The 25,502-nt window shown below is 49.0% G+C and overlaps 2 protein-coding genes across 3 annotated transcripts in view; one reads left to right on the top strand and one right to left on the bottom strand.

Annotated features, from left to right (window-relative positions):
- LOC139276724 (D-serine dehydratase) overlaps nucleotides 1-25,101 on the bottom strand; it is a 153,550-nt gene extending 128,449 nt beyond the window's left edge. For both annotated transcript variants that reach the window (XM_070894718.1, XM_070894713.1), the window contains exons 1-2: nucleotides 24,271-25,101; nucleotides 3,255-3,419 (exon numbers count right to left, since the gene is read on the bottom strand). In XM_070894718.1, the coding sequence (XP_070750819.1) occupies nucleotides 3,255-3,403 (149 nt within the window). In that variant the 5' untranslated portion in view covers nucleotides 3,404-3,419; nucleotides 24,271-25,101. The remainder of the gene's footprint in view (nucleotides 1-3,254; nucleotides 3,420-24,270) is intronic.
- Nucleotides 25,102-25,190: 89 nt separating this feature from the next.
- The window catches only part of klhl18 (kelch-like family member 18), a 34,270-nt gene continuing 33,958 nt past the window's right edge, over nucleotides 25,191-25,502 (top strand). The window contains exon 1 of the mRNA XM_070894705.1: nucleotides 25,191-25,309. Coding sequence (XP_070750806.1) covers nucleotides 25,193-25,309 — 117 coding nt within the window. The 5' untranslated portion in view covers nucleotides 25,191-25,192. The remainder of the gene's footprint in view (nucleotides 25,310-25,502) is intronic.

The raw sequence follows: 25,502 nt of genomic DNA, 5'->3' as shown, positions 1-25,502 counted from the left end.
GGAATCCAAGGGACAGAAGAGAGGAAATCTGAGGGAGAGGGGGAAATCAGAGGGGGGGAGAGAGGTCAGGAACTTGGTGGAGGTGGGTAAAGAGTACGGAGATCATAGTGGGGACGGCGGAAGAAAGTGATCCAGGTCTAAAGCAGGGGCTTGATAGCGAGAATGTGATCAGGCACTTAGGCAGGGAGGGGAGAAGGTCAGGAACTTGGGCGGGGTTGGGGGCAGGAATTTGTTTGGGGATGGGAGAAGGTCTTAACTCGCGAGGATCAGCCCTGTTTGTTCCAAGTGAGCTCTGTTCTGTCCGGAGTAGGCAGCCAGAATGGCTCGAATTACACTTCGCAAGTTCACTGATTATGTCGGCAGGGAGGATCTAATTACACATTCCAGAGAAACTGCTGGGTGTGTCTTGTCCTCCAGGGGGACCAATAAGCAATCAGGACTTGTCTTCCAAGGGAATCAATCAGAACTTTAGGTGTTGCAAATTAACTCATCCTTTTCGAGGTCCTGCTTTTTAATTTAACACCTAACTCCTAATACTCCCATCAGCCGGAACTCCTCCTTGTTCTTCCCTATGGTTCCAACATGGATCACAACAACTGGCTCTTTCCCCTCCCTTTCCAAGTTCCTTTCCAACAGACTCGAGATATCCTTTACACTGGCACACACCCTCATGGACTTTTGATTGCAACTGCAGAAAATACCCTCTATCCCCCTAATTATTCAATGCCCGATACCTGCAACCTTTCTATTTTGCTGTTCACTCCCATTGTCTGTTTCCTAATCCACGGTGCCTTAGTTAACATTCTGGCCATCCTTCCCATAGTCTTCGGGTCAGCCATGATCTTATTGAATGGTGGTGCAGGCTCGAAGGGCCGAATGGCTTACTCCTGCACCTATTTTCTATGTTTCTATGTTTCTTCCTTATCCACATAGGTGGCAGGTACATCATGCATGTTGGACAATATCTGTTTCTGCGATTCCACTTTCTTTGCCTCCACTAAGTAACCCTTATCCTATTGACCCTCAGTCACACTCTTCTTCCTGTACCTGCATTTTTCCGTGGTGTGACTATGTTTAGGAGTAAACTATCCAGAAATTGCTCCCGCTCCTTTGTGTCGGAATGTCTCTAACCCATGCTCTAGCTCAATTACGGTAAGCCGGAATGACACAAGAGATAGACATTTCTCATAGGTGCAGTCACCTGGACAGTACATGTCTGTGCATACACTTGTGTGTGCATGCATATGTGTTTGTGTGTATGCGTGTCCCTGTGTGTGTGTGTCTATATGCATGTATATGTGCCACGGGCGTAGACTGTACCCCCACGCTGTACCCCGCGCCATACCCCGACACTGTACCCCAACACTGTACCCCCGCGCCGTACCCTTCACTGTACCCCGACACTGTACCCCGTGCCGTACCCCGACACTGTACCCCCGCGCTGTACCCCCCGCGCTGTACCCCCACGCTGTACCCCAACACTGTGCCCGCGCACTGTACCCCCGACACTGTACCCCCCGTGGTGTACCCCGACACTGTAGCCCCGCGCAATACTCCCGCGCTATACCCCCGACACTGTACCCTCGACACTGTACCCCGACACTGTACCCTGACACTGTACCCCCGCACCCTACCCTTGCACCCTACCCCCGCACTGTACCCCCGACACTGTACCCCTGCACCGTACCGCCGCACCGTACCCCGACACCGTACCCCAACACCGTACCCCGACACTGTACTCCCGCACCCTACCCCTGCACCGTATCTCCGCACCGTTCCCTGACACCCTACCCTGACACTGTACCCCCGCGCCGTACCCCCGCACTGTACCCCGATACTGTACCCCCGCACCATACCCCTGCACCGTACCCCGACGCTGTACCCCCGCACCGTACCCCCGGCACCGTACCCCCAGCACTGTACCCCTGCACTGTACCCCGACACTATACCCCGACACTGTCCCCCTGCACTGTACCCCCGGCGCCGTACCCTGACACTGTACCCCGACACTGTACCCCTGCACTGTACCCCGACACTGTACCCCTGCACCGTACCCCTGCACCGTACCCCGACGCTGTACCCCTGCACCGTACCCCGACACCGTACCCCGACACCGTACCCTGCACTGTACCCCTGCGCCGTACCCCGACACCGTACCCTGCACTGTACCCCGACACTGTACCCCTGCACCGTACCTCGACACCGTACCCTGACACCGTACCCCGACACCGTACCCTGACACTGTACCCCTGCACTGTACCCCGACTCTGTACCCTGACACTGTGCCCCTGCACCGTACCCCAACAGCGTACCCTGACACTGTATCCCCACACTGTACCCTGGCACAGTGGCACTGTACCCCGGCATTAGTTAGCACCTTCAGGAGGGAAAGTAAAAGACTTCTTGAATCAGTCACTTAACGGGAGTGAGAATATTGCCCCGGACTGGACTCGCATTCCCGGTTCTGGATTCTAATTCATGCACAGGTTTGCGATCCAGTATATCACAGCAGTGAAGCATGGCATTGATGCTACAATGTGATAGGAGCACTCCTGAGATTTTCTGGACAGTTCCCGATCACAGCTGCGCTGTCACGGTGGGGTGGAATATAGAGGGTGGGGTACACGGGGCGGGACAGGGGGAATTGTTCGCACAAGTGGAAGAAAAAAAACTGAGGGAGTTATCTCCAGTGATGGGCACCTGTATGTGACTTTACACAAGTGGTGTCAGCAGTGAGATCCACCACCTGCCTCTCACCCACGCATGGGCCTGCCCACATTGCTATATGTGTGCGCACAGGGTCCATGCAGCAGAGCAGGTCTCGAGTCACCCTGGTTAACCCTTGCCACTGGGTAAAGGCCTAGCTCTGTCAAGCCCGTGTGGTGGCTGATATGCAACGGTCACCACACGTTAAAAAAATCCACACACAGGTATTTCCACCCCTGGAGTTCAGGACTGGAATATCGGGTCCTTCATTAAAACATCAGTGAACTCATCCCTTTTGGTGTGGAAGCAAGTTATCCTTGTCGAGGGACCGCCTATGATGATGATGATGATGATGACGTGTGCCTGTGCATACATGTATGTATGTGTATTTGCATGTGTGCGTTGTGCGTGTGTACGTTGGGCATGGCAATGATATCCTCCACAATTGAATAGCCTGGTCACTTGGGTGGTGCATCTTTAGAACTGGTCCCAGGAGCAGAGGAAAAAATTAGAGCAGAAATGTTAGAGCTTGGTTTGAGGGCACTTACAGAGTTTTGTGAGTCTTCATGTGCGGCCGGAGTTGAACTCCCAGGGCCTGGCATCGCTCGATCATTCGCCTAGCGTTACTTTTAACTTTCTGGATATCGACAGTGAATGCAGGGGTCAAAAGTTGTTGAACTGATGCTACAGAAACCATGGTCTCTCTCCGAACTCTGTGAGATAAAAGCACCAATCCTGATCAGTGATTTGTCAGGCAGCATCTATCCCTAAAGTTGACAAGTCTGATCGGAGGAGGTTTCGTCACATGACCTCCAACTGCTCTGCACCCACCACTGGTTGCCCATGTCCATCCTCCGGGCGCACCACCTTCCCTTGCCAAATGCAAAGCGAATAGAATCTTTGTTGCTGATTGGATGATTCTTGACTATCAATCAAACAGCCTTTGTTCCCACCTCCAATATTTTTATAACTAATAAATGAAAATGTTCAAAGAAAATGAAAAACACACATTTTTGTAATGCCCCGATGATTTTTTTCCCAACTTGCTCACAGTAATGCCCTGGAGATTAATCTTTAATTCCTGGATACTCCAGGACAATACTTCCCTCAACTCAAAGTCAACACACCAAACTTACAACATCAACAACTTATGTTTATATAACGCCTTTTAAATAGCAAAACATCCCAAGGCACTACACAGGAGTGTTATAAGACAACAACAAAAATTTGACACCGAGCCACATAAGAAGAAATTACGGCAGATGACCAAAGAGGTATGTTTTAAGGAGCATCTTAAAGGAGGAAAGAGAGGTAGAGAGGCGGAGAGGTTTAGGGAGGGAGTTCCAGAATTTAGGGCCCAGGCAGCTGAAGGCATGGCCACCGATGGTTGAGTAGTTAGAATCAGGGGTGCTCAAGAGAGCAGAATTTGAGGAGCGCAGATATCTCGAGGGGAGTTGTGAGGCTGACGGAGATTACAGAGATAGGGATTGGTGGGATTTGTAAACAAGGATGAGAATTTTGAAATCGAGGCGTTGCCTACCTAGCAATGACCCACCATAACCGTTAAGATGATAAGAAAACAGAGAAAATTGCACCTTATTTGCCCTGGCCTATATGTGACTCCAGTTCCACAACAGTGTGGCTGACTCTTAACTGCCCTCTGAAGTAGCCTAGCAAGCCACTCATTCAGGCAAATAGGGATGGGCAATAAATGCTGGTCTTGACAGCAATGTCTATATCCTGAGAATGAATAAAAATATATAAAAAAGAACACCTGAAAATGCTGGGAATCTGAAATAAAAGCAAAAAATTGCCAGAGTACACAACTGGTCACTCAGCATCTGTACAGACAGAAGTTTTGGATGTGTAGCCCTCACCAGAACTGAAAAATAGATGGGTATTTTAGTAAGGTTGAAGGTGGCCGGACAAGTTGCAAAAGGCTGTTAATAAAGCATGTTGGATCATTGGCTTTATAAATAGAGGCATAGAGTACAAAAGCAAGGTGTGATGTATGCAATAAAGGTTCAAACTGAGTACTGTTTTGTTATGTATGTAAACATTGTAACTGTGTAAGACTTGCCACCAAAGGGCGCAACTGTTGGAGGCCCAAGGGTCACCTGCACACCTCATGCAAGGGAGTATAAAAGGTTGTCTGCCGTGCTGCTTAGGCACTCTGGAGTTGTATTTGTCATGTATCTCACACTACTGTACATAACTATATCTTACCATGCTATACATGACTGTAACTAGAGATGACCTGTAACCACTAGCTTACCTTACCACCAGGGGTGCACTTGCAGGAGACACTGGATACCTGTCCCATAAGGACAGGTCTCAGGCAAGTGTGGCATTCGAGAGCTGTGAAATAAAGGTGCAGGTCCTGAGTGACCTTGACTTCAGCATGTGCCTCGTGTAAGTCTGTACTGCAGGGACAGGACTTTACAGTTGCGACGAGTTATGAGATTACAGAATCCACAGAATGGCGACCAACGGTTCAGATGAAAAATACAATGCTGGAGATAATTGGGAGGACTTTATAGAAAGGCTCCAGCAAAGCTTCGTAACCAAAGACTGGTTAGGCGACGATAAGGCAGACAAGAGAAGAGCCCATCTCTTGACCAGCTGTGGCTTGAAAGTATACACCTTAATGAAGGACCTGCTGGCATCCGAGAAACCAGCAAGCAAATCGTTTGAAGAGTTGAGCACACTGGTGAGAGACCACCTGAAGCCAGCGAGCAGCCTACACATGGCCAGACACAGGTTCTGGGCCAGAGCATACCTGATTTCGTGGTGGAACTTCGGAGGTTGGCTAGCTTATCTGAGTTCTCCGATGAACTAAGAAGAGAAGTACTGAGGGACTTTTTTATTGAGGGAATAGACCACGCAGGCATATTCCGAAAGCTCATAAAGACCAAGAACTTGACCCTAGAGGCAGCAGCACTGGTTGCACAGACATTCTTGGCAGGAGAAGAAGAAACGAGGTTGATCTATACTGCGGGTACGACAACTAACGAAACATCGGAACAAGGGGTTCACAGCGTGAAACAAGCCGCTACCCCCACACACAGACAACGGCAGGAGAGCAGGCCCTCAACAGCAGGCAGTGGCGCCAGAAGCCATCAAGGGCCACATGAACGGCCGTTCACACCTCATCAACCCACAATGCAAGCAATCAACTACAAACTGAGAGAAGCTCAAGAGAGATCAGCCAGACGCAGCTCATCCCTTGGAAACAATGGAAGCGGTCCGTGCTGGAGATGTGGGGGAAGGCACTCATCAAGGGGGTGTCGATTTCAGCATGCTGTTTCCAGAAACTGCGACAATACAGCGCATCTGGCCCGCATGTGCAGAAAAATGGCAGCTCGGCTGGTATACGAATCGGAAGGGTCGGAAAGCGGACCAGAAGACGGTGGGGACAGTACCCGGGACACTGAGGTACAGCGGGTCAACACGATCAATGGCCACTGCTCTTACAACAAGACGCCTCCAATAATGATGAGGGTCCTACTCAACGGGATACCCGTCAACATAGAGCTGGATACGGGAGCGAGTCAATCTATCATGAGCGCTCAACAATTTGAACAGCAGTGGCCGCACAAAAGAGACAGACCAAAGCTCACAAGGGTCGACACCAAACTAAGGACCTATACCAAAGAAATCGTCCCAGTCCTTGGCAGCACCATGCTCTCAGTCACACACAGAGAGACAGTGAACGGACTTCCCCTGTGAAATTTTTCCCGGAGATCTCCCAGCACTGCTGGGGAGAAACTGACTGGCAAAACTAAACTGGAAATGGGATGATGCTTACGCCATGTCGTCAGAGGAACGGAACTCCTGCTCAACAGTTCTAAGTCGATTTGAACATCTCTTTCAGCCAGGTGTGGGCACTTTCAAAGGGGCTAAAGTCAAAATCTACATCACACAGGATGCTAGACCGGTCCATCACAAGGCTAGAGCTGTGCCCTATGTGATGAGGGAAAAGATTGAACATGAACTGGACAGGCTTCTGCGGGAAGGCATTATCTCACCCGTGGAATTTAGCGACTGGGCAAGTCCCATTGTCCCAGTCATGAAGCCTGATGGATCCGTACGAATCTGTGGGGACTACAAATCTACCATAAACAGATTCTCCCTACAGGACCAATACCCGCTGCCCAGAGCGGAGGACTTATTTGCTACAATGGCTGGAGGAAAACTTTTCTCAAAACTAGATCTCACATCTGCGTATGTAATGCAAGAATTGACCGAAGAGTCTAACCTATTCACCACCATCAACACACATCGAGGCCTTTTCATGTACAATCAATGCCCATTCGGCATCAGGTTGGCAGCTGCTATATTCCAGCGCAACATGGAGAATCTGCTCAAGTCCATCCCGGGGACGGTTGTATTTCAAGACGACATACTTATCATGGGCAGGGACATCGATTCCCATCGCCGCAATTTGGAGGAAGTACTAAAGCGGTTGGATCGGGTAGGCCTAAGAGTTAAGAAATCCAAGTGCCTGTTTCTCGCGCCCGAGGTTGAATTTTTGGGCAGAAGGATTGCCGCTGATGGAATCCGCCCAACAGAGTCCAAAACAGAAGCAATTATCCTGGCACCCAGGCTCCGGAATGTCTCAGAACTGCGCGCCTTTCTCGGGCTACTCAATTACTTTGGGAACTTTATGCAGAACTTAAGCACGCTGCTGGAGGCTCTCCACATGCTACTCAGAAAGGGGTGCGATTGGTTTTGGGGGGACGCCCAGGAACGTGCCTTCAATAAGGCACGCAACCGTCTGTGTTCCAACAGTTTTTTGGCTTTCTTTGATCCAAGTAAAAAGCTAGCTCTTACGTGTGATACGTCAGCATACGGGGTCAGGTGCATTTTACAACATGTCAATAGTGCGTGTAAATTACAACCCATAGCTTATGCCTCCAGGTCACTTTCGCGGGTGGAGCACGGGAACGGAATGGTGGAGAAGGAGGCGCTTGCGTGCATGTGCGGTGTCAAAAAGATGCACCAATACCTTTTCGGGGCTAAGTTCGTGTTAGAAACCGACCACAAGCCCCTCACGTCCCTCCTATCCGAGAGTAAGGCAATAAACGGCAACGCCTCGGCGCGAATTCAACGGTAGGCACTCATGCGGGCCTCTTACGATTACACCATAAGGCACAGACCAGGCACAGACAACTGTGCCGACGCGCTTAGCAGGCTACCCCTGGCGACCACGGAAGGGTCTGACGAACAGGACTGTGAGATAGTCATGGCAATCAATGCCTTTGAGTCCACAGGTTCGCCCATGACGGCTCGCCAAATCAGAGCCTGGACGACCAGCGACTCCATGTTATCCCAAGTAAAAAGACGTGTCTTAACTGGTGACTGGGCAGAGGCTCGCGATGCCTGCCCCGAGGAGATCAAACCTTTCCATAGGCGCATGAATGAGCTGTCACTACAAGCAGACTGCCTGATGTGGGGCAGCCGAGTAGTTATGCCTCTGCGAGGCAGAGAGGCATTTGTCCGGGAGCTCCACCGCGAGGACGTGGGGATCATTCTCATGGTGGCCTGGCATTGACGCGGACTTGGAGCTCTGCGTCCGACGGTGCACCATTTGTGCCCAACTCAGTAATGCTCCCAGGGAGGCCCTCCTGAGCCCCTGGCCCTGGCCCACCAAACCGTGGTCGCGGGTGCACGTAGACTATGTGGGCCCATTCATGGGCAAAATGTTCCTCGTAGTTGTAGATGCATTTTCAAAGTGGATCGAATGCACCATTTTAAACTCGAGCACCACCTCCACCACTGTGGAGAGCCTTGGAACCATGTTCGCAACGCACGGCATTCCTGACATATTGGTCAGTGATAATGGTCCGTGCTTCACCAGCGCAGAATTCCAAGATTTTATGAGCGACCACGGCATAAATCACGTTAGGACGGCACCGTTCAAGCTGGCCTCCAACGGCCAGGCGGAGCGAGCAGTGCAGATCATTAAACAAGGCATGCTCAAAATCCAAGGTCCCACGCTGCAGGGCCGCCTGTCGCGACTGCTGCTGGCATACAGATCTCGTCCGCATTCATTGACTGGAGTTCCCCCCGCGCAACTATTAATGAAACGGACCTTAAAAACAAGGCTTTCATTAATCCTCCCAGACATGCATGAAATCGTTGAGGCAAAGCGCCATAAGCTAACTGAGTACCATGACCGAAATTCGAGGGGGAAGTGGAATGCGATCGGGAACAAAGTGTTTGTGCTAAACTATGGCAGGAGTCCCAAATGGCTTGCAGGGACAGTAACAGGCAAGGAAGGAAACAGGCTACTGGTCGTACAAATGGACAATGGCCAAACCTGCCGGAGGCATGTAGACCAAGTCAAAAATAGATTTACCAACAACTGCTGAACCAGAAGTAGACTACAATGTGGAACTCACACTACACCTGGTGGACAAACAGAGGGAACAACCTGAGGAAAGGGCAATCCCAACAGACAGCCCAGGCGAGACACCAACAATCATACTGAACGAAACAGACAGCCCAGGCAAGATACTAGCAATCACACCGAAAGAAAAACAGGCACCAAGGCAAACAACTGAACCACAACTAAGACGCTCCACGCGAGAGCGTAGACCACCCGAGCGACTGAACCTATAAAGACAATAGGATCTTGGGGGAGGGTGATGTTATGTACACACTACTGTACATAACTGTACCTTACCATGCTATACATGACTGTAACTAGAGATGACCTTTAACCACTAGCTTACCTTACCACCGGGGGTGCACTTGCAGGAGACACTGGATACCTGTCCCAGACAGGTATATAAGGACAGGCCTCAGGCAAGTGTGGCATTCGAGAGCTGTGTAATAAAGGTGTACGTCCTGAGTGACCTTGACTTCAGCATGTGCCTCGTGTGAGTTTGTACTGCAGGGACAGGACTTTACAGTATTAAAGAGACTAAGGTCACATCAGTTTTAGTTCACAGTACTCAAGTCTTGTGGAGTTCTTCCACACTTAACAATTGGCGACGAGTAACAGATTATGAACTTTCACGCGGTCACGCGGAGCTCGTTAGAGAGCCGGGAGATCGCTGAGGCAGGCCTATAAAAGGCCCAACGCGGCGGCAGTTCGGGGAGTTCGTTGGAGACGCTAGCTTGTGCAGTTGCAGCAGGGAGACAAAAAAGAATTAGAAATAAATCGAAAGGTGACGTCACAGCCAAGGAGGTAAGTGATTGGCTGGTGATTGGTAAGTAGTTTTTCTTTTTCTTTCTTTAACAGTAAGTAACCTTTAGCATTGTTGTTGCCAATTTAAGTTTATCGAAGGGTAAGTCATGGCAGGAGAGCTCGGATACGTATTATGTTTCTCCTGTAATATGTGGGAAGTCATATATGCTTCCGGTGTCCCTGACAACTACGTGTGCGGGAAGTGCATCAGCCTCCAGCTCCTGATGGACCGCATTGCGGCACTGGAGCTGCGAGTGGATGAACTCTGGAGCATCCACGATGCTGAGAATGACGTGAATAGCATGTTTAGCGAATTGGTCTTACCGCAGGAAAAGAGTACAAAGCCAGATAGGGAATGGAAGACCAACAGAAAGAGCAGTGCAAGGAAGGTACTGCAGGGGTCACCTGCGGTCAGCCCCTGCAAAACAGATACACCACTTTCGGTACTGTTGAGGGGATGACTCATCAGGGGGGAGCAGCAGCAGCCATGTTCATGGCACCGTGGGTGGGCAGGAAAAAGAATGGGAGAGCTTTAGTGATAGGGGATTCAATTGTAAGGAGAATAGATAGATGTTTCTGCGGCCGCAACCAAGACTCCAGGATGGTGTGTTGCCTCCCTGGTGCAAGAGTCAAGGATGTCTTGGAGCGGGTGCAGGACATTCTAAAAAGGAAGGGTGAACAGCCAGTTGTCGTGGTACACATAGGTATCAACGACATAGGTAAAAAACGGGATGAGGTCCTACGAGACGAATTTAGGGAGCTAGGAGTTAAATTAAAACGTAGGACCTCAAAAATAGTAATTTCAGGATTGCTACCAGTGCCACATGCTAGTCAGAGTAGGAATCGCAGGATAGCTCAGATGAATATGTGGCTTAAGCAGTGGTGCAGAAGGGAGGGATTCAAATTCCTGGGGCATTGGAACCGGTTCTGGGGGAGGTGGGACCAGTACAAACCGGACGGTCTGCACCTGGGCAGGACCGGAACCAATGTCCTAGGGGGAGTGTTTGCTAGTTCTGTTTGGGAGGAGTTAAACTAATATGGCAGGGGGATGGGAACCTATGCAGGGAGACAGAGGGAAATAAAATGGAGAGAGAAGCAAAAGCTAGAGAGGAGAATAGTAAAAGTGGAGGGCAGAGAAACCCAAGGCAAAAAACAAAAAGGGCCACTTTACAGCAAAATTCTAAAGGGTCAAAGTGTGTTAAAAAGACAAGCCTGAAGGCTCTGTGCCTCAATGCAAGGATTATTCGGAATAAGGCGTACGAATTAACTGCGCAGATAGCAGTTAACGGATATGATGTGATTGGCATCATGGAAACATGGCTCCAGGATGACCAAGGCTGGGAACTGAACATCCAAGGGTTCAGCATTTAGGAAGGATAGACAGAAAGGAAAAGGAGGCGGGGTGGCGTTGCTGGTTAAAGAGGAAATTAATGCAATTGTAAGGAAGGACATTAGTTTGGATGATGTGGAATTGGTATGGGTGGAGCTGCGGAATACCAAAGGGAAGAAAACGCTAGTGGGAGTTGTGTACAGGCCACCGAATAGTAGTAGTGAGGTTGGAGACAGCACCAACAAGAAATAAGGGATGTGTGCAATAAAGGTACAGCAGTAATCATGGGCGACTTTAATCTACATATTGATTGGGCTAACCTAACTGGTAGCAATGCGGTGGAGGAGGATTTCCTGGAGTGTATTAGGGATGGTTTTCCAGACCAATATGTCGAGGAACCAACTAGAGGACTGGCCATCCTAGACTGGGTGATGTGTAATGAGAAGGGACTAATTAGCAATCTTGTTGTGCGAGGCCCCTTGGGGAAGACTGACCATAATATGGTAGAATTCTTTATTAAGATGGAGAGTGACAAAGTTAATTCAGAAACTAGAGTCCTGAACTTAAGGAAAGGTAACTTTGACGGTATGAGGCACGAATTGGCTAGATTCGACTGGCGAATGATACTTAAAGGGTTGACGGTGGATAGGCAATGGCAAACCTTTAAAGATCACATGGATGAACTTCAACAATTGTACATCCCTGTCTGGAGTAAAAATAAAACGGGGAAGGTGGCTCAACCGTGGCTAACAAGGGAAATTAAGGATAGTGTTAAATCCAAGGAAGAGGCATACAAATTAGCCAGAAAAAGCAGCAAACCGGAGGACTGGGAGAAATTTAGAATTCAGCAGAGGAGGACAAAGGGTTTAATTAAGAAAGGGAAAATAGAGTACGAGAGGAAGCTTGCCGGAAACGTAAAAACTGAGAATGTAACTAGTAGAGTTGACAAGGGAGAACCGGTGGATGTGGTGTATTTGGACTTTCAAAAGTCTTTTGACAAGGTCCCACACAAGAGATTGGTGTGCAAAATCAAAGCACATGGTATTGGGGGTTAATATACTGACGTGGATAGAGAACTGGTTGGCAGATAGGAAGCAGAGAGTCGGGATAAACGGGTCCTTTTCAGAATGTCAGGCAGTGACTAGTGGAGTGTCGCAGGGCTCAGTGCTGGGACCCCAGCTCTTTACAATATATATTAATGATTTAGATGATGGAATTGATGAGTGTAATATCTCCAAGTTTGCTGATGACATTAAACTGGGTGGCGGTGTGAGCTGTGAGGAGGACGCTAAAAGGCTGCAGGGTGACTTGGAAAGGTTAGGCGAGTGGACAAATACATGGCAGATGCAGTATAATGTGGATAAATGTGAGGTTATCCACTTTGGGGGCAAAAACAAGGCGGCAGAATATTATCTGAATGGCGGCAGACTAGGAAAAGGGGAGGTGCAACAAGACCTGGTTCATCAGTCACTGAAAGTGGGCATGCAGGTACAGCAGGCAGTGAAGAAGGCAAATGGTATGTTGGCCTTCATAGCTAGGGGATTTGAATACAGGAGCAGGGAGGTCTTACTGCAGTTGTACAGGGCCTTAGTGAGGCCTCACCTGGAATACTGTGTTCAGTTTTGGTCTCCTAATCTGAGGAAGGACATTCTTGCTATTGAGGGAGTGCAGCGAAGGTTCACCAGACTGATTCCAGGGATGCCTGGACTGTCATATGAGGAGAGACTGGATCAACTGGACCTTTATTCACTGGAGTTTAGAAGAATGAGAGGGGATCTCATAGAAATGTATAAGATTCTGACGGGACTGGACAGGTTAGAAGTGGGAAGAATGTTTTCGATGTTGGGGAAGTCCAGAACCAGGAGACACAGTCTTAGGATAAGGGGTAGGCCATTCAGGACTGAGATGAGGAGAAACATCTTCACTCTGAGAGTTGTTAACCTATGGAATTCCCTGCCGCAGAGAGTTGTTGATGCCAGTTCATTGGATATATTCAAGAGGGAGTTAGATATGGCCCTTACGGCTAAGGAGATCAAGGGGTATGGAGAGAAAGCAGGAAAGGGGTACTGAGGGAATGATCAGTCATGATCTTGTTGAATGGCGGTGCAGGCTCGAAGGGCCGAATGGCCTACTCCTGCACCTATTTTCTATGTTTCTATGTTTCTATGGCTGCCGTTGGTATTTTAGAGAGATTTGTAGAGGGTGATGATTGGGAAGCCTTCATTGAGTGTCTCAACCAGTACTTTGTGGCCAACGAGCTGGAGGGGACGATAAAGCGATCAAGCGCAGGGCGATTCTCCTCACCGTGTGTGGGTCCACAATATACGGCCTCATCAAGAATCTGCTAATACCGGAGAAACCAGCGGAGAAGACATTTACAGAGTTGTGCACGCTAGTTCGGAACCACCTCAAGTCGAAGGAGAGCGTCCTAATGGCCAGGTATCACCTCTACATGCACCACCACTCCGAGGGCCAAGACATGGTGAGTTATGTCACCGACCTGAGACGCCTTGAGGGAACTTGTGAATTTGTTGGATTTTGGGGGGAAATGCTGTGGGACTTTTTGTGCTTGGCATCGGCCACGAGTCATTCTTCGCAAGCTGCTGTCCGCCAAATCCCTAGATCTGAGCAAGGTCATCACGATAGCCCAGGCATTCATATCCACGAGCAATAATACCAGACAGATATCTTCCCAGCATCGGAGCTCATTGGCAAGTACTGTGCATAAAATAACGTCGCTAGCAGGCAGAACTGCATATGGCAGGGCCTACACGTCTGCAGCTGCAAGACCTAGGATGACTCAGAGTCCGCCATCGGGCGTGAATGCAAATCCATTAGCACCATGTTGGCGCGGCGAGGGTAATCATCGAGCCCATCAATGTCGATTCAAGCAATATTTGTGCAAAGGCTGCGAAACAATGGGGCACCTCCAGCGAATGTGCAAAAGTGCTGCGACTCACCACGTGGCAGGGTGGGCAGAGGATGATCGATCCGGTGCGGATCACACAGAACAAACAAGAGCGGCAACTCAACCCGAGGAAGAAGTGTATGGGGTACACACCTTCACCACAAGAGCCCTCCTATCTTGCTGAAAGTCAAATTGAACGGTATTCCGGTATCAATGGAGTTGGACACGGGGGCGAGTCAGTCAATGGTGAGCTAGAAGGCTTTTGAGAAACTGTGGGGCAACAAGGCACAAAGGCCCAAACTGAGCCCGATTCAGACAAAGCGGCACAGCTACACCAAGGAGCTCATACCAGTCATTGGCAGTGCAGCAGTTCAGGTATCGTACGATGGAGCTGTGCATGATTTATCACTGTGGATTGTACCAGGCGATGGCCCAACTCTATTCGGCAGAAGCTGGCTGGGAAAGATTCGATGGAACTGGGACGACATCAAAGCACTATCTTCAGTGGATGATGCCTCGTGCGCCCAAGTGCTGAGCAAGTTTCTGTTGCTATTTGAACCAGGAATCAGCAACTTCACAGGCGCCAAGGTGCAGATCCATCTAGTCCCCGATGCAAGGCCCATTCATCACAAGGCTCGAGCTGTTCCATATTATGATGAGGGAGAAAGTCGAGATCGAACTGGGCAGACTTCAATGAGAGGGAATCATATCGCCGATCGAGTTCAACGAGTGGGCCAGTCCGATTGTTCCGGTGTTGAAAAGCGATGCCACGGTCAGAATCTGCTGAGACTACAAGGGAACGATCAACAGAGTCTTGTTACAAGACCAGTACCCACTACCCAAGGCAGCTGACCTGTTCGCAACGTTAGCGGGGGGGGGGGGGGGGGGGGGCGGAAGTTATTCACCAAGTTGGACCTTTCCTCCACCTACATGACACAGGAGCTGGCTGAATCTTCGAAAGCAATGATGTGCATCAACACGCACAAAGGACTGTTTATGTACCACAGGTGCCCTTTTGGGATTCGCTCTGCTGCTGCCATCTTCTAGATCAACGTGGAGAGTCAGCTAAAATCAGTTCCGCAAACCGTTGTGTTTCAAGACAACATCCTGATCACCGGTGGTGACACCAGTGAACACCTGTGACTGGAAGAGGTTCTAAGTCAACTAGACAAGAGTGGGACTCAGGCTGAAATGCTCCAAGTGTGTTTTCCTGGTGCCAGAGGTTGAATTTTTGGGGAGAAAGATTCCTGCAGAGGGCATTAGACCCACGGACTCAAAGACAGAGGCCATCAAGAATGCACCCAGACCACAGAATTTGACAGAGTTGCGTTCGTTCCTGGGACTCCTCAACTATTTTGGTAACTTTCTACCTGGGTTAAGCACTTTGCTGGAACCGTTGCACATGTTGCTAGATAAGGATGACGACTGGGTTTGGGGTAAATCTCAAGAGACAGCCTTTGAGAAGGCCAGGAACCTACTTTGTTCAAATAAGTTACTTGTACTGTATGATCCATGTAAATGATTAGTGCTAGCTTGTGATGCATCTTCGTACGGGGTCAGCTGTGTGTTACAGCAAACCAATGCATCTGGCAGACTTCAACTGGATGCATACACGTCTAGAAGTCTGTCTAAGGCTGAAAGAGCCTACAGTATGGTCGAGAAAGAGGTCTTAGCATGTGTATATAGGGTTAAGAAAATGCACTGATACCTATTTGGACTTTGATTTGAGCTTGAAACCGATCACAAACTGCTCATTTTGCTGTTTTCAGAAAGCAAAGATATAAACACCAATACTTCGTCCCGCATCCAAAGATGGGCACTAACATTGTCTGCCTATGACAATGTAATCCGCCACAGACCAGGCACGGAGAACTGTGCTGATGCCCTCAGTCGGCTACCATTGCCCACTACCGGGATGGAAATGGCGCAACCCGCAGACTTGCTTCTGGTCATGGATGCTTTTGAGAGCGAGGGGTCACCCGTCACTGCTCTCCAGATCAGGACCTGGACCAGCCAGGACCCTGTGCTATCACTTGTAAAAAGTTGCGTCCTCAATGGGAGCTGATCGGTCGTTCCCGAGGAAACGCAAGATGAAACTAAGCCATTTCACCGACACAAAGGTGAAATGTCCATCCAGTCGGATTGTCTCTTATGGGGTAATCACATCGTTTTGCTAAAAAAAGGCAGGGAAACGTTTATACATGACCTACACAATACCCACCCAGGCATAGTCATGATGAAGGCTATAGCCAGGTCGCATATTTGGTGGCCCGTCATTGACTCGGACTTAGAGTCATGCGTACACCACTGCAACACATGCTCACAATTGAGCAATGAACCAAGGGAGGCTCCATTGAGTCTGTGGTCATGGCCCCTTTCTCGGAAAGATGTTTTTAGTTATAGTGGACGCTTGCTCTAAATGGATTGAATACGTAATCAGGTCATCCAGCACATCCACTGCCACCATTGAAAGCCTCCAGGCTATGTTCGCCACCCATGGCTTGCCCGACGTCCTTGTCAGTGACAATGGACCGTGTTTCACCAGCTTGGAATTCAACGAGTTTATGACCTGCAATGGCACCAAGCATGTCAGGTCTGCCCCGTTTAAGCCCGCATCCAACAGTCAAGCGAAACGGGCAGTCCAAACTATCAATCAGAGCTTGAAACGCGTGACGGAAGGCTCCTTGCAGACCCACTTATCTCGGGTTCTGTTCAGCTATCGGATGCAACCCCACTTGCTCACTGGGGTTCCCCCTGCAGAATTGTTAATGAAGAGAGCGCTCAAAACCAGGCTCTCCCTAGTCCACCCAGATCTAAAAGATCATGTGGAAACCAGCGTCACCGGCAAAACATGTAACATGATCACGCGGCTGTATCGCCTGACATTGATGTTAACGACCCTGTGTTTGTCCTTAATTACGGTCATGGTCCTAAATGGGTCGCTGACGCTGTCTTGGTCAAGGTGGGGAATAGAGTGTTTATAGTCAAACTACTGAATGGACAAACGTGCAGAAAGCATTTGGATCAGACCAAACTGCGGTTCACCGACAACCAGGAACAACCTGAAGAGGACATCACCATCATCGATCCACCAACACACACCCAACCAACAATCGACCTCACTGTCAATCAAGAGCATGAACCCACCATTCCCAACAGTCCTGTCAGACCAGCCATGCCGCAGTGCAACAATGGTCCGACCAACTCACCCATGTCAGAGTTTGAACTCAAACAATCAACCAGGGAGCGTAGGGCCCCGGATCGTCTCAACTTGTAAATAATTTGTATCAAAGACTTTGGGGGGCTGGGGGGCGGAAGTGATGTTATGTGTGTAAATATTGTAACTGTGTAAGACTTGCTACCAGAGGGCGTAACTGTTGGAGGACCAAGGGTCACCTGCATACCTCGTGCAAGGGAGTATAAAAGGTTGTCTGCCATGCTGCTTAGGCACTCTGGAGTTGCATTAAAGAGACTAAGGTCACATCAGTTTTAGCTCACAGTGCTCAGTCTTGTGGAGTTCTTCTATACTTAACATGTTTAACTAAGCAAGGTACAACATAGAAACATAGAAAATAGGTGCAGGAGTAGGCCCTTCGGCCCTTCGAGCCTGCACCACCATTCAATGAGTTCATGGCTGAACATGCAACTTCAGTACCCCATTCCTGCTTTCTCGCCATACCCCTTGATCCCCCTAGTAGTAAGGACTACATCTAACTCCTTTTTGAATATATTTAGTGAATTGGCCTCAACAACGTTCTGTGGCAGAGAATTCCACAGATTCACCACTCTCTGGGTGAAGAAGTTTCTCCTCATCTCGGTCCTAAATGGCTTACCCCTTATCCTTAGACTGTGACCCCTGGTTCTGGACTTCCCCAACATTGGGAACATTCTTCCTGCATCTAACCTGTCTAAACCCGTCAGAATTTTAAATGTTTCTATGAGGTCCCCTCTCATTCTCTGAACTCCAGTGAATACAAGCCCAGTTGATAGGTCAGTCCCACCATCCCGGGAGTCAGTCTGGTGAACCTTCGCTGCACTCCCTCAATAGCAAGAATGTCCTTCCTCAAGTTAGGAGACCAAAACTGTACACAATACTCCAGGTGTGGCCTCACCAAGGCCCTGTACCACTGTAGTAACACCTCCCTGCCCCTGTACTCAAATCCCCTCGCTATGAAGGCTAACATGCCATTTGCTTTCTTAACCGCCTGCTGTACCTGCATGCCAACCTTCAATGACTGATGTACCATGACACCCAGGTCTCATTGCACCTCCCCTTTTCCTAATCTGTCACCATTCAGATAATAGTCTGTCTCTCTGTTTTTACCACCAAAGTGGATAACCTCACATTTATCCACATTATACTTCATCTGCCATGCATTTGCCCACTCACCTAACCTATCCAAGTCACTCTGCAGCCTAATAGCATCCTCCTCGCAGCTCACACTGCCACCCAACTTAGTGTCATCCGCAAATTTGGAGATGCTACATTTGATCCCCTCGTCTAAATCATTAATGTACAATGTAAACAGCTGAGGCTCCAGCACAGAACCTTGCGGTACCCCACTAGTCACTGCCTGCCATTCTGAAAAGTACCCATTTACTCCTACTCTTTGCTTCCTGTCTGACAACCAGTTCTCAATCCACGTCAGCACACTACCCCCAATCCCATGTGCTCTAACTTTGCACATTAATCTCTTGTGTGGGACCTTGTCGAAAGCCTTCTGAAAGTCCAAACTTCGGCTCTGCTTTATTTAGGCCCAAAGTGTCTGACTCTCAAAATGGCTAGCCTTTTATACCTGAGCAGCACCATGTGCGTGCTGCTCAGTGCCTCCAACAATGACGCCATCTGGTGGCTACAAACAGAATGTACATACATGACAATAACCCCCTCTGAGATCTTATCACAGTCTTTCACAGGTTGAGACGGTCCAGTGCTTTGCGCTCCCGGTTGACTGTCTCTGTTCGATTCCAGCCTTGGGTGAATGTGCGGGGTCTGTTGTGGCTGATGGCTGGATGACTGACTTGTTGGGGGTGGCAGTGGCCATGTCAGGAATTGCAAGTCCATTTTTATTGGACAGGTTCGTGATGGAAATTCCGGGTTCACTGATGACCCTTGAGTCCTCTGAAGGCTGCTGGTAGGTTGGTTGGTAGTCGATGGTTTCTTTGTCTGACTGTTCTGGCTCATCTCTGTGCCTCAGCTTTGTCTAATCCACGTGTTTCCTGCAAGTTTGCCCATTCTTGAGGTTTATAACGAATACTCTGTTGCCCTCTTTGGCAGGGTCCCAAATGGATCGTACCAACGATCCATTTGTGACCCTGACCATAGTTCAACACATATACAGGATCATTAACAGAAATCTCGCATGACACAGTTGCGCAATCGTGGTACCCTTGTTGACTTTGTCTTCTGTATTCAACATGATTATTTATATCCAGGTGTACCAGAGATAGCTTGGTCTTAAAACCTCTTTTCATCATGAGTTCAGCAGGCGAGACCCCTGTGAGTGTGTGGGGTTTTGTCCTGTAACTCAGCAGTATGCAGGACAAGCGGGTCTGCAGTGACTCTTGGGTTACTCTCCTCATGCTTTGCTTGATAATTTATACTGCACGTTCTGCTTGCCCGTTGGACGCAGGCTTGAACAGTGCTGATCTTACATGTTTTATGCCATTAAGTTTCCTAACCTCCTGAAACTCCTGACTGGTGAAGCACGACCCATTGTCGCTCACCACTATGTCAGGCAGATCATGTGTCGCGAACATGATATTCAGATTCTCTACATTGCCGTGGACGTGCTGGATGACATGGTTATGCATTCTATCCACTTCGAATAATCGTCCACCACCATTAAAAACATCTTGCCCAGGAAGGGACCTGCAAAATCTACATGGATCCTGGACCAATGTTTGGATGGCTACGACCACAGACTCAGCGGCGATTCCGCTGGTGCTTTGCTGAGCTGCATGCAAGTGTTGCACTGATGCACACATGCTTCCAGCTCAAAATCAATTCCTGGCCACCATACATGGGACCTGGCGATGACCTTCATCATCACTATACCAGGATGTGTGCTGTGTAACACACGCATGAACTTCTCTCTACCTTTCTTGGGCATTACAACGTGATTGCCCCACAATATGCAATCTGCTTGAATAGACAGTTCGTCCTTGCAATGAATGTACGGTTTGGCCTCCTCGCACATTTGCTTAGGTATGGCAGACCAATCCCCTTTGAGGATGCAACTCTTTACCACCAATAAAATCGGGTCCTGGTTGGTCCAGGACTTAACTTGTTGAGCCGTGACAAGGGTTCCTTCACTCTCAAAAGCATCCATGATTAACATTAGATCCGCCAGTTGTGGCGTTTCCACCTCCAGCTCAAAGCTTCGGCACAATTCTCTGTGCCAGGTCTGTGGCGAATGACATAGGCAGATAATGTCAGCGCCCACCTTTTGATGCAGGATGAAGCGTTGGTATTGATACCTTTGCTCTCGGAAAACAATGAAATGAGCGGCTTGTGATCGGTCTCTAATTCGAATCTCAGACCGAACAGGTATTGATGCATCTTTTTAACACCGTACACACATGCTAAAGCTTCTTTTTCTACCATGCTGTAGACTCTTTCTGCTTTAGACAAACTTTTGGATGCATACACGACAGGTTGAATTTTCCCCGACTCATTGTCTTGTTGGAGTACGCAACCAATTCCATATGACGATGCCTCACAGGCCAAAACTAAACGTTTATATGGGTCATAATGTACCAGCAGCTTGTTCGAGCAAAGCAGATTGGTGGCTTTCTCGAAAGCTCTGTCTTGCGATGCGCCCCACACCCATTTGTCGCCTTTTCTCAATAGCATGTGCAGTGGTTCTAGTAAGGTGCTCAATTTAGGTAGGAAGTTACCAAAGTAGATGAGTAGACCCAGGAACAAACGCAGTTCAGTCACATTCTGCGGCTTGGGTGCATTCTTGATGGCCTTGGTTTTCACGTCAGTAGGTCTGATGCCATCAGCGGCAATTTTCCTCCCGAGGAATTCTACCTCCAGTGCCATGAAGACGCACTTCGAGCGTTTCAGTCTGAGTCCCACTCTATCCAAACGCAGTAGAACCGCTTCCAGGTTGTTCAGATGTTCCTTGGAGTCACGACCGGTGATCAGGATGTCATTTTGGAACACGACGGTTCTGGAAACGGACTTCAGTAGACTTTCCATATTCTTCTGGAATATTGTTGCAGCCGAGTGAATTCCGAAAGGGCACCTGTGGTAAATAAACAGTCCTTTGTGCGTGTTAATGCACGTAAGTCTCTTTGACGTCTCGACCAAAGTGCCATGAAGACGCACTTCGAGCATTTCAGTCTGAGTCCCACTCTATCCAAACGCAGTAGAACCTCTTCCAGGTTGTTCAGATGTTCCTTGGAGTCACGACCGGTGATCAGGATGTCATCATGGAACACGACGGTTCTGGAAACGGACTTCAGAACCGTTTCATATAGATGTCATATAGGCCGACGTCAAGTCCAGTTTTGTGAACAACTTCCCTCCGGCTAGTGTCGCAAACAAGTCATCAGCCTTTGGTAACGGGTACTGATCTTGTTTCGAAACCCTGTTGATCGTAGCCTTGTAGCCTCCACAGATTCTGACTGTGCCATCACTTTTTAGCACAGGAACAATGGGGCTGGTCCATTCATTAAATTTGACCGGTGATATGATCCCTTCACGCTGGAGTCTGTCCAGTTCAATTTCAACCTTCTCCCTCATCATATACAGCACTGCCCGAGCTTTATGATGGACAGGTCTTGCATCTGAATCCATGTGGATCTGCACCTTGGCTCCCGTGAAGTTGCCAATACCCGGTTCGAACGGCGAGGGGAACTTGCTCGATACTTGGGCACATGTATCTTCCTTCGATGACAACGCCTTTATGTCGTTCCAGTCGCATCTGATTTTCTCCAACCAGCTCCTGCTGAGCAGCGTTGGGCCACTGCCTGGAACAATCCACAGCGGTAACTCGTGAACCACACCGTTATACAACACATTAATTTGTGCACTGCCAATCACCTTTATCAGTTCTTTGGTGTACGTGCGCAGCTTGGTGTTAACAGGGCTCAGCCTGCCTCACAGTCTTAGTATCCCACAGCTTATTAAATGCCCTCTCGTTCATGATCGATTGACTCTCCCCTGTGTCCAGTTCCATCGATACCGGTATCCCGTTAAACTTCACCTTAATCAAAATTGATTTACTCTTGGTTATGAAGGAGTACAGTCCATACACTTCCTCCTCTGGCATCTCGGATTGCGTATCCAAATCCGCGCTAGTCTGACTCTCATCCTCCACGTGGTGTGTCGCAGCTCGCTTGCTCATCTGGGGACACTTGCGCTGGAGATGCCCCACTCTCAGACAGCCTTTGCAACTATATTGCTTAAATCGGCACTGCTGGTGCCGATGATTTCCCCCACAACTCCAACATGGAGAAGTCGGATACATTCCCACTGACGGACTTTGGGCAGCCACAGGTTTTGCGAACGCAGCCGGATAGGCCCTGCCATGTGCCACTCTGCCGATCGTCGAATCAATCGCATTTACAGTACTTGCCGAGGTTCGGTTCTTCACCGCTATTTGTTTTAGACTCCTGTCATACATGATTGAGCGATCTGGATGGCCCTTTTTAAATCCAACTCCCACATCGCCAGAAGTTTGCGCAGGATCACCTCGTGGTTGATACCAATAACAAAGAAGTCTCACAGCATGTCTGCCAACACCGACCGAATTTGCGCAGTCCCGCTAGACGTCTCTGCTGCGCTCTGGCCCTCCGATTGAACGTGTGTATAAAACCTGTATCTCGAGATGATGATGCTGTCGTCTGGCCTGAGGTGCTCTCGTACCAATGTAACTCGTATGTTTTCTCTGTTGGATCACTAGGTATGAATAGATTCTTTATCAGACCGTAGATCTTTGAACCGCACACAGTGAGGAACACGGCCCGGCGCCGATCTACATCGTCGACCCCCTTCATTTTGTTGGCCACGAAGTACTGGTTCAAACAGCTCACAAAGTCTGCCCAATCTTCTCCCTCCACTAATCGCTCTAAAAATCCAATCGTGCTCATTTTGCAAACAAAGGTTCTTGTATTCTCGTCGCCAAATGTTATGAATGCAATAAAAGGTACAAACTGAGTACTGTTTAACTAAGTAAAGTACAACCTCGGCTCTGTTTTATATAGGCCCAAAGTGCCTGACTCTCAAAATGGCTGATCTTTTATACCTGAGCAGCACCATGTGCGTGCTGCTCAGTGGCCTCCAACAATGACGCCATCTGGTGGCTACAAACTGAATGTACATACAAGGCACAAGGGAAAATCGCTCCGCTTTTTCATCCAGTGGAGGACAAAGCGATTTTAACTGACCACCCGTAATGGGCGTGAGGAAGGCGCAGAGAGGTGAAGGCTTCTGAAGACCTAGTTAAGGTAGAGAAAAATCAGTCAGATTTCCTGCTTCTGATCATTATCCTGCTTCTGATCATCGTCTGTTGAAGCTCACTATCTAGGTTCATATATGCATAGTTGTCATTTGGCTGAGGTATCTGCTGACCATAGAATCATATCTCAGCGAGGGTCAGGAGACGAGCGCAGAAAATTTGCAAAAAGTCTTACACATTTACACATCCAAAATAAACACATAGCAATTTTAAAAAAAGGATTAGGCCTAGGTTATCATTTTGTTAAAACTCACTTGCTAGATTATTACTTTTTCACTTCTTGTCCCTCTCGGAGTATGTTCAATTCTTCGTGTTTCACTCCGAGGTTCAGAGTGGTAATAGCTCAAGGGATCATCCATAAATTGAGGGAAAAAAACCCACAAGACTAAATTTAAATAAATGAGGCGGTAACAGCAAGATCCTACAAATAGCAAATTAATGGCCAGTTAATCTGCTTTTGGTGATGATGGTTGTGGGATAAATATTGGTTAGCACACCAGAACTCTGCTGGTATTTGTCAAGTGGTACCATGAGTTTGTTTACATCCACGCTCCATGTTACCTTAATTTATCTCCCATCATCCCTGCTCCCATGAAATGGAAGCAGTTGCAGCAACTAACCATTCATTCGTGTCAGATTGGCTCAGTGTTACCTTACTTACCTCTGAGACAGAAGATTGTGGGTTTAAGCCACTGAGTCTTTAATCCAGGCTGAACTTTCTGTGGTGAGGGTACAGAGCTTGGGGGGAATCATCAATTATGTCTTTGTTCTTCCCAATGTTTAACTGGAGGAAATTGCAGCTCACCAAGGACTGGATGCACAGTGGCAATGGAGTGGTCCAGAGAGATGGTGGTGAGGTAGAGCTGGGTGTCATCAGCCTACACGTGGAAGCTAATCCTATGTCTACGTGACCTCACCAAGGGGGAGCATGAAGACGATGAAGATTAGCGGCTAAGGATAGATCGTTGGGGGACTTCAGAGGCATTGGTGCAGGAAGAGTAGCCATTGCAGGAGATTCTCAGGCTACACCTGGAGAAGTAATAATGAAACCAGGTAAGGGCAGTCCCACTGAGCTGGACAATGGAGGAGAGACGTTGGAGGTTGATGGATGGTCATACGTGTCAAAGGCTGGCGACAGGTCAAGAAGGGATCGTGCACTTGTCACGTGTGACTTTGATTAGGGCCGTTTTATTGCTCTGGAGAGGCTCAAACATGGAGTTGCGGGAAAGATTTGGGAGGCGATTACTACATTCAAGGACTTTGGGGAAGATGTACTTTGCTCGGACAGAGGTCACGGGTGGGGTGAGTGAGGATGGAGGGGGCAGTACGCAAGGGGGCCAGTTTAATGGGGTGAAGGGAGCAGGAGGCGAGCGCACGGTAAGTGAATTCCATCTTTGACCACAATCTGGATTCCCTTTGCGTTTCTTGCACGGGATGGAATATGTTGACCGTCCCTCATTTCTCTGCGTGTCCTGAGCAGAAAATAAGGTCAATCAGGAAATGAGCACCGGAAGTGGCGCAAGGTGCGGCTCCAACGCACCCCACAGGACGAGCGTCGGAAGTGACGTATGTGCCGAGGGAAGATGGCGGACCCGGACGAGGATTTGATGCTTTTTAGCGTCAGCGACCTGCCGGCTCGGGGTTACGGTCTCATGGAGGAGATCCGGCGGCAGGGCAAGCTGTGCGATGTCACTCTGCGGGTAAGGCGCGGAGAACGGAGTAGACTCTCCGCGGGGTGGGAGGAGCTGCAGGCAACGGGTGGAGAAGGGGTACTCAGCTCTCATCTCCCCGCAATCCCCGGGATCCCCCTACCCCTGGAATTTCGCCCCCCCCCCGCCCTTCTTCCTCTTCATCCTCCTCCTCCCCCCCCCGCCCCTCCTCCTCTTCCGCCTC

This window comes from Pristiophorus japonicus, chromosome 1 (assembly GCF_044704955.1).
Source record: "Pristiophorus japonicus isolate sPriJap1 chromosome 1, sPriJap1.hap1, whole genome shotgun sequence".
In the NCBI taxonomy this organism is placed as follows: Eukaryota; Metazoa; Chordata; class Chondrichthyes; family Pristiophoridae; genus Pristiophorus; species Pristiophorus japonicus.
The sequence above is the reverse complement of the archived record's forward strand: the minus strand, read 5'-3'. Positions and strand labels throughout refer to the sequence as shown.